This window comes from Phyllopteryx taeniolatus, chromosome 1 (genome assembly GCF_024500385.1).
Source record: "Phyllopteryx taeniolatus isolate TA_2022b chromosome 1, UOR_Ptae_1.2, whole genome shotgun sequence".
NCBI lineage: Eukaryota > Metazoa > Chordata > Actinopteri > Syngnathiformes > Syngnathidae > Phyllopteryx > Phyllopteryx taeniolatus.
The window spans coordinates 12,931,582-12,949,956 of record NC_084502.1 but is presented as its reverse complement, the minus strand read 5'-3'; the positions used below and the strand labels follow the sequence as shown (position 1 = coordinate 12,949,956).

General features: G+C 43.8%; 2 protein-coding genes and 1 long non-coding RNA gene across 7 annotated transcripts in view; 1 reads left to right on the top strand and 2 right to left on the bottom strand.

Moving 5' to 3' along the window:
- The window catches only part of slc13a3 (solute carrier family 13 member 3), a 20,861-nt gene extending 13,009 nt beyond the window's left edge, over positions 1–7,852 (bottom strand). The window contains exons 1-7 of one of the 3 annotated variants that reach the window (XM_061772992.1): positions 7,737–7,852; positions 6,344–6,436; positions 5,447–5,625; positions 3,944–4,010; positions 3,403–3,582; positions 3,178–3,303; positions 92–184 (exon numbers count right to left, since the gene is read on the bottom strand). In XM_061772992.1, coding sequence (XP_061628976.1) covers positions 92–184; positions 3,178–3,303; positions 3,403–3,582; positions 3,944–4,010; positions 5,447–5,625; positions 6,344–6,436; positions 7,737–7,765 — 767 coding nt within the window. In that variant the 5' untranslated portion in view covers positions 7,766–7,852. Of the gene's footprint in view, positions 1–91; positions 185–3,177; positions 3,304–3,402; positions 3,583–3,943; positions 4,011–5,446; positions 5,626–6,343; positions 6,634–6,712; positions 6,951–7,736 lie in introns of those variants that run through there. The other 2 variants (XM_061772971.1, XM_061772982.1) reach the window with 2 other exon arrangements.
- LOC133477828 (uncharacterized) lies at positions 6,973–11,895 on the top strand. 2 transcript variants are annotated; one of them, XR_009788488.1, is made up of 4 exons: positions 6,973–7,100; positions 7,305–7,375; positions 7,473–7,592; positions 11,731–11,895. It is a non-coding gene; the product is annotated as an uncharacterized LOC133477828 (long non-coding RNA). The 2 variants fall into 2 exon arrangements; XR_009788487.1 differs by having other exon boundaries at positions 7,305–7,592.
- LOC133477818 (uncharacterized) lies at positions 7,769–18,375 on the bottom strand. 2 transcript variants are annotated; one of them, XM_061773007.1, is made up of 6 exons: positions 18,161–18,375; positions 17,552–17,689; positions 16,327–16,449; positions 16,043–16,250; positions 11,902–12,059; positions 7,769–7,999 (listed from the first exon to the last, which is right to left on the bottom strand). In XM_061773007.1, the coding sequence occupies exons 2-6, from the start codon at positions 17,576–17,578 to the stop codon at positions 7,769–7,771; spliced, it is 747 nt and encodes a 248-aa protein (XP_061628991.1). In that variant the 5' UTR covers positions 17,579–17,689; positions 18,161–18,375. The 2 variants fall into 2 exon arrangements, with proteins under 2 accessions (XP_061628991.1, XP_061629000.1); XM_061773016.1 differs by lacking the exons at positions 7,769–7,999; positions 18,161–18,375 and adding an exon at positions 10,431–10,600 and having other exon boundaries at positions 17,552–18,134.

Here is an 18,375-nt window from a genome sequence, read left to right as displayed (position 1 = left end):
GCAATGAAGCAAAATTCCTTCAACCTGTTACCTTCCAAATACCAAATTCCCACTATATTGTTTTAGCTTGTAGACGTACATGGGTCCTCACTTTAAGGGCCCAAGTTTTCTGTAATCCTCTTCAATGAGAGCCTGAGCTTCGGCCTCTTCCTCTGTTCTTTGCTCACATTTCTTGAAGCACGAGCTGCAGAACGCAAAAGCAATGAAAGTTAATGAAATACTCGGCACGATCATTCATAAGCACTCAAACGTGACTGTGGCTTGACTGAGGGAGTAAAACAGTGACATTCCCGGTGACGTCATGGAAAAGGCTCCATTTTGTGCCCCATAAACAAATGCAAGCTGGTTGCAGGGAGGTTACATAACTCCCCGCTTGTATTAACTATCGAGCTTTTCAGAATGTTTGGAAAGTGAGTGATTACTGTAGGCTTGAACTGAAAACGTTTTGGGCTGGATGTTTTGCGCTGCTGGATGAAATCAATATTTAGCACGTCACCGTTTTTCTCACTCAATAGATTTCCAAAGGTGCTATTCGCATGACATTTTGCGCCAGATGTATGAAGTAACCCATACATACAAAGAAAGTAGAACAAATAAGATCAGAAATGAAGTTGTGTGTAACAATGTGAAATGGCACAGGGAAAAAGTATTGAACACTTGAAGCGAGTGAGGTGCAAAGAGCCATGGAAAGCAAAGGCAAAACCTCAAATCTATCAATACTCAAACAGCAATCCAGCCCCTTGAATATCAGCTGGTTCAGTCCTCATCGATGGCCTACAAAAAGGTCCCATTGCCGAGGTGTCAGTCAAGACAGAGCGGAGAGCTGTTTCAAGACTATCACAAAGTCATTGTTGCAAAACATAACGATGTCTAAGCTTCTGAACGTTCCAATGAGCACGGTTGGGGCCATAATGCGTTCAGTGGAAAGCCAGTCATACCACCTAAAATTTACTTCTCGCCAGATTTCTGACAGAAGTGCAAAGAATAAGCGGAAGAGTTGTCCAAGAGCAATTTATTGAGTAATTCACTCCGCCGCCATGGCCTGTATGCACGCTCACCACTCAAGGCCCCAATGCTGAAAAAAGCATGCCAAAGCTCGTTTAAAGTTTGCTGGACAAGGCAGTTAAATACTGGGAGAATATAGTCTGGTCTGATGAAAGCAAAATTGCACCCTTTGGATGCCACAATGCACACCACGTTTGGAGGAGAAATGGCACTGCACGTCACCTAAAAAACACCATACTAACATGATGGTGTGGGGCTGCTTCTCAACAAATGGTACTGGTAAACTATAAATTATTGAAGGAAGGATGAATGGACAAATGTACCGAGACATTCTTGACAAAAATCTGCTGCCATCTACGAGGATGATGAACATGAAACGAGGGTGGACATGTCAGCAGGATAGCGATGGATCCAAAACATACTGCCAAGGAAACGAAAGCTGCTAGAATGGACCGGGCAATCACCTGAGTTGAATCCAATGGAAAATCTATGGAAAGAACTGAGACTCCAGGTCCATAAAAGACACCCACGGAGCCTTCAAGAGGAAAGACCGTTTATGTGAAAGAATGGGCCAAAATCTCACCGGAGCAATGCATGCAACTAGTTTCTCCATACGGGAGGCATCTTGAACCTGTCAATGCAAACAAAGGCCTTGGTACAAAGTATTAAATAAATAGCAGTTGGCGTGTTCAATCACTTTTCCCTGTCATTTCACATTATTCCATATAACTTAATTCCTGATCTTTTTAGTTCTACTTTGTATGTATGGATGACTCGGGTTGTTCCCAACATCTGGTGTTGAATGTTCATTCAATTATTAATTTAGCACCTTTGGAAATATATTGAGTGAGAAAAATGGTGATGTGTTCAATACTAATTTCAGCAGCTTTATATCTCGAAAGGTTTCGGTCATTTTCAATTTCCTTAAAAAAAACAAAAAAAAAACCCAACGACATTAATTCATTAGTTCATCTAGCGGAACGTGGCGGTGAGGAGGATACATCAAGTGGATGTTGCAAATGAGTGGTTTTCAAACTTTCCAACAAACACATAAAACTCTCCAAGGAGCACCATAATGAACAATATTCAAATACAGTCATGTGGTAGGCCTAAGTGTTCAAGAAATAATTTTTGCTAAAAAATATATGTATTATTGTAAGCCACTTTAACATGCACTGATTCAATGTTAAGATAAAACATAACATATGCTTAGATTCATTCATTCATTAATTAGTCATAACAGTTAAAGTTTAAACGCAAATGTAAGTGAAATACAACTGAACTGTTTCTAAACATGTACCGTACATAAAAGCCAAACATGTACTGTACTGAATGTACTGTTTGCAAGCGTCATGCTAATATGTTTGTTTGCATTTGATTTTGCAATGTAAATTTGATTTGTGTTTCATTGGGTGATTCTTTTGCAGACCACCAGGGGGAGCCCACACACCACAGTTGGTGCTACCACACTTTAAGACTCACTGTTGTAAATAGTTGCACAGAAAAGATTTCAAAATGAGTAGCCACTTCTGAAGAGACAAAGGGAAGAAGCAAAGCTCCGTCATCGGGATTGTGGAAGATTACTTGAGCTATTTATGTAATGCTTGCTTGGTTTGGCTTGAACGAATTAAGCGAAGTATAATAGCAAGCCTTCTAGTCGCACACTATCCATTTCCACTTCAAAAGAGTACATAACGTGTGCAACAGAAAATTCTATTCATTAGCCCGTCCCCATAAAGGTCTATTGTTTCATGAATTGACCTAAATTACCTCTTAAAGGAAGCAATGTACCACAATAAGTAAGATCTTCTTTTCGACTGACACTTCACATATTTCAAGTCACGCAGTAGAGAAGAAGGCTAAAATCCTCATTCAGTCCATTTCATTCATTCTGTTTTTCATCAAATGAGGTGCACATGTGTATTTAGGAGCCCCGCAGAGAGATCGCTTGAGATTTTGCGATGTCAGCTCCATTCTGTCAGCAATTGCAATTGCAATACAAATTCCCAAGAGGAAAAGGTGATGTGGTTTTTCTGGAGCAGCAGATTGATACATAATTACTGATGAGATACAGTGACTGTGTTTGATGGACATCAATGGAAATAGCTCATGAATGGCAATAATTGGATGTAATGTCCATTGTGATGTTGTACAAAAGGCAAACTCATTTACCGTGTGTTCAACCCTCCGTGGAGGAACGCGATCCATATCCATCCCAAAAGAAGGAAGATGAGCATGAGCGGGAACGCAAATGCAAACCAAGAGCCAAAATTGATCACATCACACTCCGGGAAATTGCTGGGGGGGGGGGGGAAATGGACAATTAGAAAAAAAAGAGAAAAAAGACAAATGACAACAACCTGTCTCTTATTTAAATCAAGTCAAAATCTGCGTTACTTTCTGAGCTGTCCAATGAGGATAAGGTTTGGTGCGGTTCCGGTCAGTGTGGCGGTTCCTCCAATGCTGGCCGCGTAAGGAATACAGACAAGGAACCCTTTCCACAATCTCATCTGATCCTCCGACTCGGATCGGATCTCCTTGGCTGTCCTCAGGTCAGCGTGTTCTGCTGCGCCCATCCTTTTTACGACACTTATCATCACGTCATATGACACGGTGCATTTTTGACTACTGTATGAGGTTGGACGAAGCGGTAAAGTTTGGACAAAACAATGGGGAATCGGGTGCTCAGACGGTACTCACAGGTCATTGAAATTGGCAAATTCATGAAACAAAAGAATTCAATTGTTGCAGGTTTTAGAAATTACAATTTCTCACAATAATAAAAACATATTGGCAGCCCACAATTTCACACTGAGTAAGGCAATTTGTGAGTAAATTGAGAATTGAGATCATCATTATCTCAGTATATACAGTAGACTTTTTCCGACATTTGGCTCAATCAAGGTGATGGAAGCAGTGTTGTGTAATTTCTCCTTACCCCTCAAGTGATAATATTTGTTTCTCTGAGGCCACCGAAGGCAGCGAATGCATCTGAGTAGGCTGACCTGAAATAAAGCAGAGATTGTGGCACGCACATAAGCAGGAATGGGTACTGAATAAACGACGTGGCTTTTACCTATGTCGGCTTTCTCGCGAATCCAGCAATAGTCATCATTTACTACTATTGACTAAGTTTGACCAAGCCCCATCTTCACATCATCCTCGCTGTATACATTCAAAAGACCAAGTTGACCACTAACACTAAACACTAAAACAACTATCTTGTGTACATTTCCATGCGGTGTGCCAATTTACAATACTCTTTCCGATTTTAAAGCATGCCGCAATGACTGTAATCGCTAACTCACGGACTCGTACCACAGTTATGAATGTAATAATATGCAAGAACATGATGTGCCTGGAGCGACCTGAGGAAAGAACGGTAAACATTCTGACTCCTCTGCTATGTTTTGCTTCTGAAAGAGCAAATCAAAACTATAGAGCAGGGCTGTCAAAAATCATCCATCAAAAGTAAAGCCTACCTTGGTGTCAAAGGGGCAGGACCACGAACAAACATCATGAACAATACATTTTTCCCTTTGTTTGAATGCGGCACGGTGGACGACTGGTTAGCACATCTGCCTCACAGTTCTGAGGACTGGGGTTCAAATCCTGGCCTCGCCTGTGTAAAGTTTGCATGCCCTCCCCGTGCCTGAGTGGCTTGTCTCCACATCCCCCAAAGACTCTCAATTGCCTGCAGGTGTGAATGTCAGTGCAAGTGGCTGTTTGTCTATACGTGCCCTGTGATTGGCTAGCGACCAGTTCAGGGTGTTCCCCGTCTATCGCCTGACGATAGCTGGGATAGGCTCCAGCACGGGCGCGACTAGTGAGGACAAGCGGTACGGGAAATGTATGGATGGATGCAAAACAAATCAAATACGTGAGGAAAATCTTTCATATTTAATAGGACGTTTTTGTAGTCATTTTACAAAACCACCTCTGGTCTATGGAGAATATTTTTGCTTCAGTTTGTCATTGGCACTGTAAGCATACTAACTAATCACAGTGATCGTATTAGTCACAGGTATTTGGAACTCAAAAATATATTAGTGCACTTTAAAAAGACCATTCCGTGTTTTACAGAAGCATAATAATTCACAAAATGAACCTCAGCCCCCACCATCGCAATATAGTTTGTATTTTTTCACTTTCAAATTCATCCTGTGGGCCGGATTGCACCCCCTCGTGGGCCCGTTTTGGCCCGCGGACCGCGTGTTTGGCCTCCTGCGACAGCGTATCATCCCTAAAACACGACTTGCCATGACTTGTCTTCTTCTTCTTCTTCTTCTTCTTCCTTTCGTCTCGTCCCGTTAGGAGTCGCCAAATTTGTTATCCTTAAGATTAGTATTGACCTTGGAACTATGCAGGCCAATGAGCCCAGGGCCTCTCAATTGTTACAGTGCGAGCCACACGTTTACCATAGCGTCATCATTCAACGCACCATTGATGACTTCGCTGTCACCGTCCTCAGTTGACTTGCATTTTTCTTTGAGGCTCTCCAGATCACCGAAGAGACTCTCCAGGATGGCGTCGGCGATGGGGAGCATCATGGCTGTCGTGGCCGTGTTGCTGAGCCACATGGACAGGAAGGACGAGGTCGTCATCATGCCCAATATGAGCCTCAAAAAGGTGCAAAAGAGAAGAGTATTCCACCAACAAAGCCAATAAGATCACATCAACTTAGTGGACAGCAGTGAAAAGCTGCAGGAAATTGTCCAATTTCACTTAATTGGGCCGAGAATCATGATCGAATGATTACAAACGATTACAAATGTGTTACTTGCAAAGTAACAAATGTACCGTACTGGAGAAAAACAAATATTTTAAACAGGCCGTATGCTCGATATTTGATGGAATTTCATGTTCGAAATGTGGGAACAAATGTATTTGCATTAAATCCAGTGATTGTTTTGGGTACCACTAGAGAGATTATGCGTACCACACGTTGCAAAACACAGCTCTAAATGACATCATTTTGGATTGACAAATGATAGGTCACGCCTTCTGCCTCTGATTGGTTGTTTTTCCTCTGAGGTTTCCTTGGATATGAAATTCGAGGCAAGAGGGCAGGGCCAGAGACGGCTGATCATGTTTGTCATGTACTACTGTCAAGTCATAACCACTGTTTGAACCCAAATGATTTCAAAAATAGATGGATCTGAATAAGATTATTTTGTGCGGCTTTATTTAGAAGATCTCCAACTTGGATTGTTATGACTGTCACGATACATTGCTCGCATAGATAGATAAATCATAAAATAGAGAGAATAATTTTCGGCCAAATGAAATGAAATGGAATAATTTGGAATGATGCAACTGCTTTCTTGGCTTTTCTCACCAGGCTGGTTTGACGCCGGCGATGGTGAGGACCTTCAATGCTATTCTGCGATGGAGGCCCCACTCCTCAATGGACGACGCCAACACCAGGCCGCTTAAGAAGAGAAAGTTGGTTTCCAGAAAGTACTGAGGACAGAGTCTTTGGGATGGAATGATCCCCAGCGTTGGGAAAAGGCAGATGGGGAGCATTGCGGTGACGGCCAGAGGGAGGGCCTCTGTGCACCAAAACGTGGCCATGAGCACCACCACGTAAAGACATCTTCCCTCCTAATCGCAAACAAGATAACACAACTAAACTGGGGTTGTCTTTGAAAAGAGCAAAGATGAATGAATGGTTTTTGGGAGCAAATTGCACTATTCGGTCACTCACCTTTTCCGGCAAGGTCACGAGTAAAGGCGAAAAAAGCAGCGGCGTGATCAGGAGCACCAACACTTTGTGAACACACCACAACTTCTTGGACACGACAGACAATTTCATCTCCACACGTTGAAGTTTGCTCCCGAGTGGCGGAGAGGAAGCGAGGAGGCGGTACTTTAAAGCCTCCGCGACTTGCCAGAGAAGATTAACCATGCGGCTCGCCTACAGGTTAACTCCTCGTACGGAGGTGTCAAATAGTTAAACGGGACACGCCGGTTTCCCAAAGTAGACCTCTCCCATTTGCATTCATGTGCAAGCCTTACAAGCAGACGAGCAGAAAGATTCACACGCGGAGAGCAGCTGTGGCCGAAAATTCTCCCAAATGGTTCACTCAGTCCAGGTTGCAACTTTGAAACTATTTCGATGGACTGTTATTGAAATCATTTGAAAATAACAAAATGTTTGTAATGTGGTTTTTTTTTTGAAATCAAGAAAATAGCACCGTCATTTTGCGTCATAGAAAAAGATACTGTATAGTAATAACATGAATTCTACAGTTTGTGCATCATGATTAACTTGAACGTTGGTGAACGTTGGCGGGCAGCCATTTTCAGGTCTTTCCAGAGATTGGCAGACTCGATGACACTGGATGCATTTTAACTGGATGGACAGGAGGTACTCTCATCTGTGCCTCTTTCTTTCGATGTGTCTATATGTCTGTTTCTCTGTTTGTTTGTTTGTTTGTTTGTTTGTTTGACTATGACTGTCCCAGATGCAAGCAAATGGCTTGTCGTGGAATAGGAACAGTCCCAAATCTGGAAGTCCACTTGAGAAATTTGCAATGAAGCAACAGCGGAAGGAAAACATGCAAATGGAGACGAGATGTTTTTTTGTAAGTTAAACACACCTAATTTAAACACATATTTTTATCAAGAATGGTTTTACTATAAATTGTGATGCATCTAATCTAACCTTAGAAGCAGTATTATCCAATGCACTTATTGCACTGCAAATTCTGTGGACTGTTATACAGTACCTGTATTTGATATGTGGAGGGTTGTTCATCTGCTAGTAAGTCCATTTTTCCCCAAAAATATTTTCGGTTGAGTTTTTGTCACTGATGGTGTAGTGGAACACTCGCCCGACTTTGGGTTCAGTTCCCACTCGGTGACGGTGTGAATGTGAGTGCCAATGGTCGTTCATGTCGATATGTGCCCTGCGACTGACTGGCGACCAGTTCGGGGTGTCGTCCGTCTTTCGCCCAACACCAGCTGTAATAGGCTCCAGCGCCCCACGACCCTGAACAGGATAAGCAGTGTGGACAATGGATGTTGAGTTTATAATTACACACTTATCGTGATCTTTTTTGTCTCACACTTGACAAATACCCCGTATAAAAAACTAAAGCTAATACTGAAACTAACAAAAACGAAACTAAAATCAAGCATTTTTATTTTTATTTTTTTTTATTAAGAACTAATAAAAACTAACAAACCTGCTCTAAAAAGTAATTAAAACTGAATTTGAAAAAGAAAAGTCAAAATGAAACAATAACTAACTGTAAATCCAAAACTATTATAACTCTGGAATGGAGGGAGACCAGCAAAGTAAGAATTTCATGTTTGTATGTAAAACCCCAATTCCAATCATCAAGTCGGGACGTTGTGTTAAGCATAAATACAAACAGAATACAATGATTTGCAAATCATGTTCCACCTATATTTCATTGAATACACTACAAAGACAAGATATTGAATGTTCAAACTGATCAACTTCATTGTTTTTAGCAAATAATCATGAACTCTGAATTTTATGGCTGCAACACATTCCAAACAAGCTGGGACAGACAGGCTCATGTTTCCCACTGTTTGTTACATCACCTTTTCTTTGAACAACATTCAATAAACTTTTGGGAACTGAAGACACTCATTGTTGAAGCTTTGTCGGTGGAATTCTTTCCCATTCTTGCTCGATGTACAGCTTCAGCCGTTCAACAGTCCGGGGTCTCCGTTGTCGTATTTTACGCTTCATAATGCGCCACACATTTTCAATGGGAGACGGGTCTGGACTGTAGGCAGGCAAGTCTAGTACCCGCACTCTTTTACGACGAAACCACGCTGTTGTAACACATGCAGAATGTGGTTTGGCATTGTGTTGCTGAAATAAGCAGGGGCGTCCATGAAAAAGACGTTGCTTGGATGGCAGCATATGTTTCTCTAAAACCTGTACGTACCGTTCAGCATTTAGGGTGCCTTCACAGATGTGTAAGTTACCCATGCCATTGGCACTAACACAGCCCCATACCATCACAGAGGCTGGCTTTTGAACTTTGCGTCCATAACAGTCCGGATGGTTCTTTTCCTCTTTGGCCCGGAGGAAACGACGTCCACAATTTCCCAAAACAATTTGAAATGTGGACTCGTCGGACCACAGAACACTTTCCCACTTTGGAGAATCAGAATCAGAATCATCTTTATTTGCCAAGTATGTCCAAAAAAAAAACACACAAGAAATTTGTCTCCGGTAGTTGGAGCCGCTCTAGTATGACAACAGACAAGTCAATTGACAGAGGACACTTTTGAGACATAAAGACATTGACATTGCATCGGTCCATCTTAGATGAGCTCGGGCCCAGAGAATCCGGCGGCGTTTCTGGGTGTTGTTGCTAAATGGCTTTTGCTTTGCATAGTAGAGTTTCAAGTTGCACTTACGGATGTAGCGCCAAACTGTATTGACTGACATTGGTTTTCTGAAGTGTTCCTGAGCCCACGTGGTGATATCCTTTACACATTGATGTCGGTTTTTGATGCGGTGCCGCCTGAGGGATCGAAGGTCACGGCCATTCAATCTTGGTTTTCGGCCTTGCCCGCTTACATGCAGTGATTTCTTCAGTTTCTCTGAACCTTTTGATGATGATATGGACCGCAGATGATGAAATCCCTCAATTCCTTGCAACTGTACGTTGAGGAACATTGTCCATAAACTGTTTGACTATTTTCTCACGCACTTGCTCACAAAGAGGTGAACCTCGTCCCGTCTTCGCTTGTGAATGACTGAGCAATTGAGGGAAGCTCCTTTTCTAGCCAATCGGTGGCCCCCACCTGTTCCCAATGAGCCCGTTCGCCTGTGGGATTTTCCAAACACGTGTTTGATGAGCATTCCTCAACTTTCTCAGAATTGTTTTTTTCCCCACCTGTCCCATCTTTTTTGGAACGCGTTGCAGCCATCAAATTCTAAGTGAATGATTATTTGCTCAAAACATTTAAGTTGATCAGTTTGAAGATGAAATATCTTGTCTTTGTAGTGTGTTCAATGAAATATAGGTGGAACATGATTTGCAAATCATTGTATTTTGTTTTGATTTATGTTTAACACAACGTCCCAACTTCATTGGAATTGGGCTTGTATGTATGGATGTATTTCGCGACACACATGACAATAAACATCCTAATTCTCGAGATTCAATGAATAACTGCAGTGATGTTGGAGGTTTGTGGTGGTGTTTGAGGACTTGCCATTGGGTGGTGATCTGTGCATTTTTATTTATTTTTTTGAAGAAGAAGAAATATGGACAGTATTAAGGAAGGATTCATTGGGTCTGCAGTTCGAATAAAATGTCATGTTGAATGAGTCAGAAATATATACCATGAGAGGGCGCTACTTTGTCCCATTTTGGCAGGAAATAGAAACTGTTTGTACCTGTAGTATAGGCCACAAATGGAAACCTCTCTTAAGTTCTGGTTTAATTCCCCTTCTTTTCACACAATTACAAGACTACAAACAAACAGCAGTCACTCAACAAACACAATCACGTTTTAGACACAATGTTGAACGTCTTCAAAGATCGTCTCCAGTTTTGTTCGCTTGTCTAGAAGGTGTGGCGCACAAAGCTTGAATGACCTGCACAGTAAGTGGGGGGGGGGGGGGGGGGGGGGGAGAAGATCAGCATAACGAGAAGGCTGTTGAAACTGCATAGAATCGCACGCAGTTTCAATGTGGGGGAGGCTGACGAAACACTATCGTGACAGGAAAGAGTTGCTCTCAACATAAGGAGAGAAACGGAATGTCTTCAAATGAAACTTTTACAGACGAGGCAGGCCTTGTACTTGAGAGCAAGTGTGGGCAAAACACAAGCGCGTATCCAAATACAGCGTCGTGGCCCGCTCCACGTTTGGACCCAGCCCCCGGAGCAGTTCGCATCCTGTCATATTTCTAGCATTAGTTTGAGCCATTTTCCTCTTAAATTGGTTAATTAAGCCCTGCAACTGACTGGCAACCGGTTCAAGGGATAAGTGTGCCTTTGGACTGAGATCGGATTCTGCTGCCCGTGACCCTGAACAGGCTGAGCGACGTATTGGCCAATTTGCTGCCAAAATGAACTGTAAAATACATTTACTTATGAAGCGAAGTGTCTTGCACATTGACCTGCTTTCATTTGTGATGTATACACTTTAAAGCTATAATCCACAACTTTTTTGGGTCCAATAAACCAATCAATAAAAATCCTGTTCAAACAAAAAGCCACTGCTGGAGGAGATGACGCAATGCCGATTAAGCCATTCAGCTCCACTAGCACCTTGCTTTCTGTCAGTATCTTCATTGTTTATATTTAGTGAATGCCCTATTCATTTCCCGCGCTGGCCCGGTCGGTGGCGCACTGCAAACGATAGCACGGAAATTATGCATGTCCTTCAAAACATGGTCAAAATGTTGGGGAATAACACGCATTACCTATGTCATATTAAAGCGACTGTTCTTTTGTTGTAATGCAGAATTTGAGCTAAAAGTTACACACTACAGCTTGAAAAGATTGATTTAAACTACTTCATACTTTAACATTGGAAAAAGGACATTTGTTGCCTGGCCCCACTTCTTAAAATTAGACATGGACTTGAAAAATGAAACACATGAAATATCATCATGGAAACATGAAATACATGTTATCATCATGAAATATCATAATGTAAATCATTTAGAAATGTTAGAACTTTTCACGTTTGTGTTACTCATCATCCCAACTATACTTTCAGTTTATTTTCTCAGTCCTGTTAATATTCCACGAGTCACATGGTCCACAGGAAATGGAATCATTCAGATCCTCTGCAGGCCACGAGAAGCCCAAAAGTCAGTTCACTCGTTATGCTTTCTGTATATTTGATGATGGTTGATATTAAAAAAAAAAACAAAAAAAGTTGATTTACCCAAATACTTGTGCATGACGCGAGCACTTTGGTCAAGGCTACTGCCAAGTAGCCCAGAACGCTCCACATGACCGGCAGCTCCTCTTCATGTCGGCTCGTGTTCACAGTGCTTGGAACTGTGCTGTGCAGCACGTTTGGCGGTGTGCCGGTCACACAAGCTGAAGTGAGACAAAGAAGACAGCCGCTGAAATGCGCCGGAATCAGAGGTGGGTAGGGTATCCACATTTTGGACTCAAGTAAGAGTACTGTTACTTGAGAATAATATGACTCAAGTAAAAGTCAAAAGTAGTCATACAAATATTTACTGGAGTAAGAGTAAGAAAGTACTCAATGAAAACAACTACTCAAGTAAAGAGTCACTTGTGAGTAACTTCCTATATTTTTTTTCATACAGAGCGTGAACATCAAACACATTTTTAAAAAAGAATAATAATAATATGTGCGGCACGGTGGCTGACTGGTTAGAGCGTCAGCCTCACAGTTCTGAGGTGCGGGGTTCAATCCCCGTCCCCGCCTGTGTGGAGTTTGCATGTTCTCCCCGTGCCTGCGTGGGTTTTCTCCGGGCACTCCGGTTTCCTCCCACATCCCAAAAACATGCATTAATTGGAGACTCTAAATTGCCCGTAGGCATGACTGTGAGTGCGAATGGTTGTTTGTTTCGATGTGCCCTGCGATTGGCTGGCAACCAGTTCAGGGTGTACCCCGCCTCCTGCCCGATGACAGCTGGGATAGGCTCCAGCATGCCCGCGACCCGAGTGAGGAGAAGCGGCTCAGAAAATGGATGGATGGATGGAATAATAATATGTGTGAGTCGACACACACACCTGCCACCATTAACATTTTGAACTGCCCAAAAACCAGCACATTGGGCCCTACAGAAACATGATTTGCTTTATTCATTTCCATGTTCTGTTTTCATGAAGGCTCACTGATGGTGTAGTGGTCCACTCGCCTGACTTTGGTGCGGGCAGCGTGGGTTCAGTTCCCACTCAGTGACGGTGCGAATGTGAGCGCGAGTGCTTGTCTGTGTCTACGTGTGCCCTGCGACCGACTGGCGACCAGTTCAGGGCGTAGCCCGCCTTTTGCCTGAAGTCGGCTGGGATAGGCTCCAGCGCCCCGGTGTTGACAGTGGATGGATGGATGGACTGAAGCTGTTTGCTGAACAGACGGAGTCATTGTGTGCACACACCATAGGGATAGTGCTAATGTTGGCATATCACATGTCAAAACAACAATAGAAAAATCTGCAACTTACTCCAAGGTGTATTCTCAAGTTAGAAGTGGGGTGAACTATCCGAGTTTGGGCAGTCACAATTTAAGAAATACATGACAAAGCTGTTGTTTTTTTTAGAGTGTGTAAAGTAAACACGCTCGCGCAGCTGTTTTGTTCCCCCCCAAATGAGTCATTTTGATCGGCTCACAAAGGCTGCGTCGTGGTCATGTGACTGCCTCGTGTCGTCTGATTGGTGAATTGGAGTCAAATGACATCAGTGATTGGCGCAACTGGCGCCCTATGCGCAAGTCGAAGATGGAGTCGAAAAAGAGACGCGCACACGCAAGGATCAAGAAACGAAAGTAGCGAACGGCACGTCGATCATTGTAACGAAGTAAAAGGATCGATCTTTCTTCACATAACTCCTCAAGTAAAAGTCAAAAGTATGGTGCACTTAAAGTACTCTGACAAGTCCAGTTTATGGAAAATGTTACTTGAGTAAATGTAGTGCGTTACTACCCACCTCTGACTGTAATGTATAATTGGTGATTGGAGTGCACTTATGGAGTGCAGTATATATATATATATATATATATATATAGCGCTTTAACTACACCCTGTCTACACGCACACCATGTCGCATGTCTTCGCCGGGTGTCCCCCCTGTCCACAAATAAGAACACAATTGAACTTTTGTAATAATACTGGTCAAATCTCGAGACGATTGTTGTGCTGTGGTTGGCACCCCGGTTGGCACCCCTTGTTCGTTCTGTCCCTTTGTCTGTCCCCTGAAGCCCTTTTTCTATCTGGCTGTATTTCCAATACACATCAGAATCATTGAGAAATTGAACCTCACCCATTCAGATCAGTAGACAGTCAAAACCTGGACTCGACCCTTCGATCAGCGGACGCTCTACCAATGGAGCGGCAGCCGCCAGATAAATTCATATGTGGCAGCCTGAGCCATTATTGGTTTTATTTTGAAGATAATCGTCCGGTGTTTTTGAAGAAACCAAGCCATGTTCTGCCGCTGATTACAAAAGAACGGGAAAAGCCGGAAACAACTTTTTTTTCTGGTGGAAGAAAAGAGTCTAATCTTTACGGAAGCGTATTGCATTCACTTGGAGAAAGAAAAAGACAAAAAAAAAAAACAACAACTCCTGTTTTCTGAGTAATTTTTTGGAGGGCTTTGCTTTTCGGACTATTTTTTTCTGTTTTTCGGACTCATTTTTTTGCATCTGTTTAAAATAGTCCGAAAAACAGGTGGGGAAAAAAATGAGTCCGAAAAAACAGAAAAGAATAGTCCAAAAAACAAAGCCCTCCAAAAAATTACTCAGAAAAACAGGATTGTTTTGTTTTTTTATGCAATACGCTTCCATACAGAGTTAATGTTCAAACCGTGCATACATTTGCAGTGGCTAGGAGTCATTCAATTAGAAAGAAAAAAAAAAATAAAACCTCTGCCGCATTTTTTGACGAACACTTAGGCCTACTACTCTACGGCAACATCATGTTGGTTATTATGGTGCCAGTATTTCAAGTCTTTTTTTCAGGTGGCATGTGAAGCATACATGATAAATGATGCTCCCTTCAGTGAAGAGCGTTTGACACCTTCGTCATGGTGGGATTAAATTAGAAATGTGTTTTGGGTTTTTTTCTGTGAGGAACCACAATCAACTTCCTGCCCAAAATGAGGTGAGAAAGCTTGTCGGTGTTTCTTCTAAACACTCTTAATGTATTGTGACATTGGTCTTGAACTGCGATGAAATCACACCAGTAATTATGCTGACCTCTCAAATGTACTCATTTATATAATTCAGCACAAATATTGTTTCATATTGGACACTTGAGTAGCACAGTTGCTTCTTCGTGCTATACGTGGACAATGTGCGCTACATTTTATGCAGCTTGCATTTTATCCATTTTTTTTCTAGTTCCCTGGAATCAATTTAAGCAACACTCTATAACGAATAGTACGCATTCCAGCGTTTCCCAAGCTTTATTGATCCAAGGTTACGGGACCGCTAAAGGGAAATGGGGACAATTCAAATCAAACATGTTTCAGGAGCGTACGAGGTTTGTTGTAAGCACCAAAAAGAGGAGACATTTCTGGTGCGTTCATGACCCCTTTTCGTGTTCACGAGAAAGCGTCTCTTTCTGGTGCTTATGAGGAAACTTTCTGAAAACGTTCTCGTGTTCGCGGAGAAGTTTCAGGTGCGCATCAGAAATCTTTTTTTTTTTCGTGGGCACTAGTTTTCTCATAAACATCAAAAAGAGAAACTTTCTCGGGGGCTCGTAAAACTTTCTTGTGCTCACAAGAAACTTTTCCTTTTTGGGGCAAAAGAAAAAACGAATGTATTTTTTGGACAAGACACTTTCTGGTGCTCATAAGAGAACTCATCAAGTCATCACGTAATCGTTCTGCCTGTTGCGGCACGGTGGCCGACCGGTTAGAGCGTCAGCCTCACAGTTCTGAGGACCGGGGTTCGATCCCCGGCCCCGCCTGTGTGGAGTTTGCATGTCCTCCCCGTCCGTGCCTGCGTGGCTTTTCCCCGGGCACTCCGCTTTCCTCCCACATCCCAAAAACACGCATGCTAGGTTGATTGAAAACATATATGAGTTGGAGCCTCGAAATTGCCCGTAGGCGCGAATGTGAGTGCGAATGGTTGTTTGTTCCTATGTGCCCTGCGATTGGCTGGCGACCAGTTCGGGGCGTACCCCGCCTCCTGCCCGACGACAGCCGGGATAGGCTGCGGCACGCCCGCGACCCTCGTGAGGAGAAGCGCGACAGAAAATGGATGGATGGATGTTCTGCCTGTCATTATATGTCACTGCCATCGATAGATGAACAAAGATACAATATAATCATTTCCCTCCCACCCGACGATCCTCACGGCACACTGATCTAGACGTCACTTAATGACTTACCATGAACCAAAAGGTCGACCGTGCAGATTGTGTTTCGACCGCCTACATTTGCAGTGATGACACATTTGTACGTTCCGGAGTCGTGGGGCCGCACGGCAGGCAAATGAAGGCGCTTGTCCTTGCCGAACGTGGCCCGTTGAGAAAGGTTCTCCTTCTCCACGTAGCCTTCACCGATGCTGATGACGAAGCGCCTTCCCTGGTCACTCATCTGCGCACACCGACAACATTTGTAATCCAAAGCGTCAAATGTCACGTTGGCGAGAAAGCCCAAAAGGGCGACTTACCTTGTACCAAGTCAGCAACAGGAAATCCGTGCCGTCATAACACGGACAGTGCAGGTCAACATTTTGGTCACAGTTCGCTTCAACTTTTGCCTCGCTTCGGGTGGCGTAACACAGAGTGATCACCTGTTCGCAAGACGCACATTGAATAATTAGAAACACCAATTGATCACTGTGCACCCGCCAGCGGGGGAAGGGCAGCGTCGGGCTGCGGACGACACTCGGCCAGGTGTTCCGGCACTCCGGCCTGCTCTCGGACCTGCCGGGCCTTTCCCCCGCTGATTTTTGAGTACGGCACATCCTTCGGCCCGGGTGGGCGCGATGGTCGCGGGCCGTCATTGCCCCGTGACCATCTCGCTCCACCTCCACGGCCCCCCCCCAATGTTAATGCGTGACACATCACGGTACAGGAATACTGGTTGCGAGTCAGGGGACCCGGTAACCATAGTAAAAGGGCGGATGTTGGGTGTTCACATTCCTCTCGGCTTGACTCATGGGGAACGCCGGGTGGGAGGTAGGGGGGTTTGGGCGTCAGTGCCCGCGCCCCTCCCTTTGGGATTGGTGGGTCCCGGGGAGAGGGTTGTGTCCCCCCGGCTGGGTTCCCCTTTGGGATGGGCTCGCTGGCTTGGCCCCCGCTTCCTCAGCGACTCCGGCTCAGCGCCACGCTAACATGCGAGTGATCTGGTGTTCATTCACTAATAAAGAGGGAATTGCTTATGTTGGCACAAGTAACAAAAACACAGGTTATATGAAGATATGCACTCACAGGTTCTTACACGTGTTCAGACGCTATCAAAGCATTTCACCGCGCCACTCGTCAGTAGCACTGCCTTGCTCATTTTCCACCTCCTGTCCTGCCCCGCCCCCCCCTCCGTCCACAAATAAGAACACGATTTGACTTTTGTACCATTACTGGTGGTCAAATACCTACACTAACGATTGTTCCGTTGTGGTTTACACCCCTATTCTCCGAGTCCATTCTGTCCCCTAAAACCTTTTTCTGTCCAGCTGCATTTTCAATAAACATCAGGATAGTAAAACAAATACAAATAATAACAAAAACAAGCAGAGAAAAAGCACACACACACAAAAAAAAAAAGCATCCAGATCCACCATTCTGCATGGCCGTGCAGCTGAACAGGACAGGTTCCGAAAAAGAAATCAACACCAATTGATAACATTGCTTGACATGGAAAAATCTGGTAGAATGTACCTTAGAGTGGCTCACCTTAATGAACAGTATTATCTGGCTCATGGTTTTACTCTTCAACCGATGTGCACTTGACCTGAAAAGAAGTCGAGCTCATCGCAATAGGCAGGACTCGTTTCTGCGCAGTTTCTGTGTTGCGCAGTTCAGGCCGCATTTCTTCACGGCTCGGGGAAATGAACACATTTCATTCCGGAAATGTATTGGAGGGAAATCATGCATTTGATTTAGGACACGTAATGGAGCAAAAGTACACGTTTACGTTTGGAAATGTAGAGGAAATGCGTACATTTGATTCAGGAAATGCCATCGAGTAAAAATGGAACTTGCTCGAAAGAGAAACGACGAAGTCAAGATTTGTGGGGCCTCCACGAAAGTCAATGAGAAGAGCAGGTGCGCCACCTGGTGGTGCCGGCGAGCGAGTGCATCGCCCGCACTGAACCTGGGCTCACTTTCGTATCACAGTGAATTAGAAATTCATGAGAGGCAAAACATTGAACGACGAGTGGCGTACGAGTGGCCTTCAACAAGAGGACTGGGCACGATAATCTCCCTCACTGTACATGGTGGAATCGAACAATAACAATCCAATCTTTCTTTTGAGGCATTGTTTCATGTGTGTCTGCTCACCTGCTGCTGCCTTGGCCGTGTGAAAAGAGCGCAAAGAGCGCAAACCTGCCTAACCCTGAGCTAAAAGACTCGCTAAAGTTACTCGCGCTGACGATTCATGTGCGAATTTGCCAAAGCGAATGATCGCTCAGTCTTTGAAATTGTGCTCCCGAGCGGGACACTTGACGCGCGCGTACTTGGCTGCGCGCACGCACAGTATACGAGGCAACAACAGG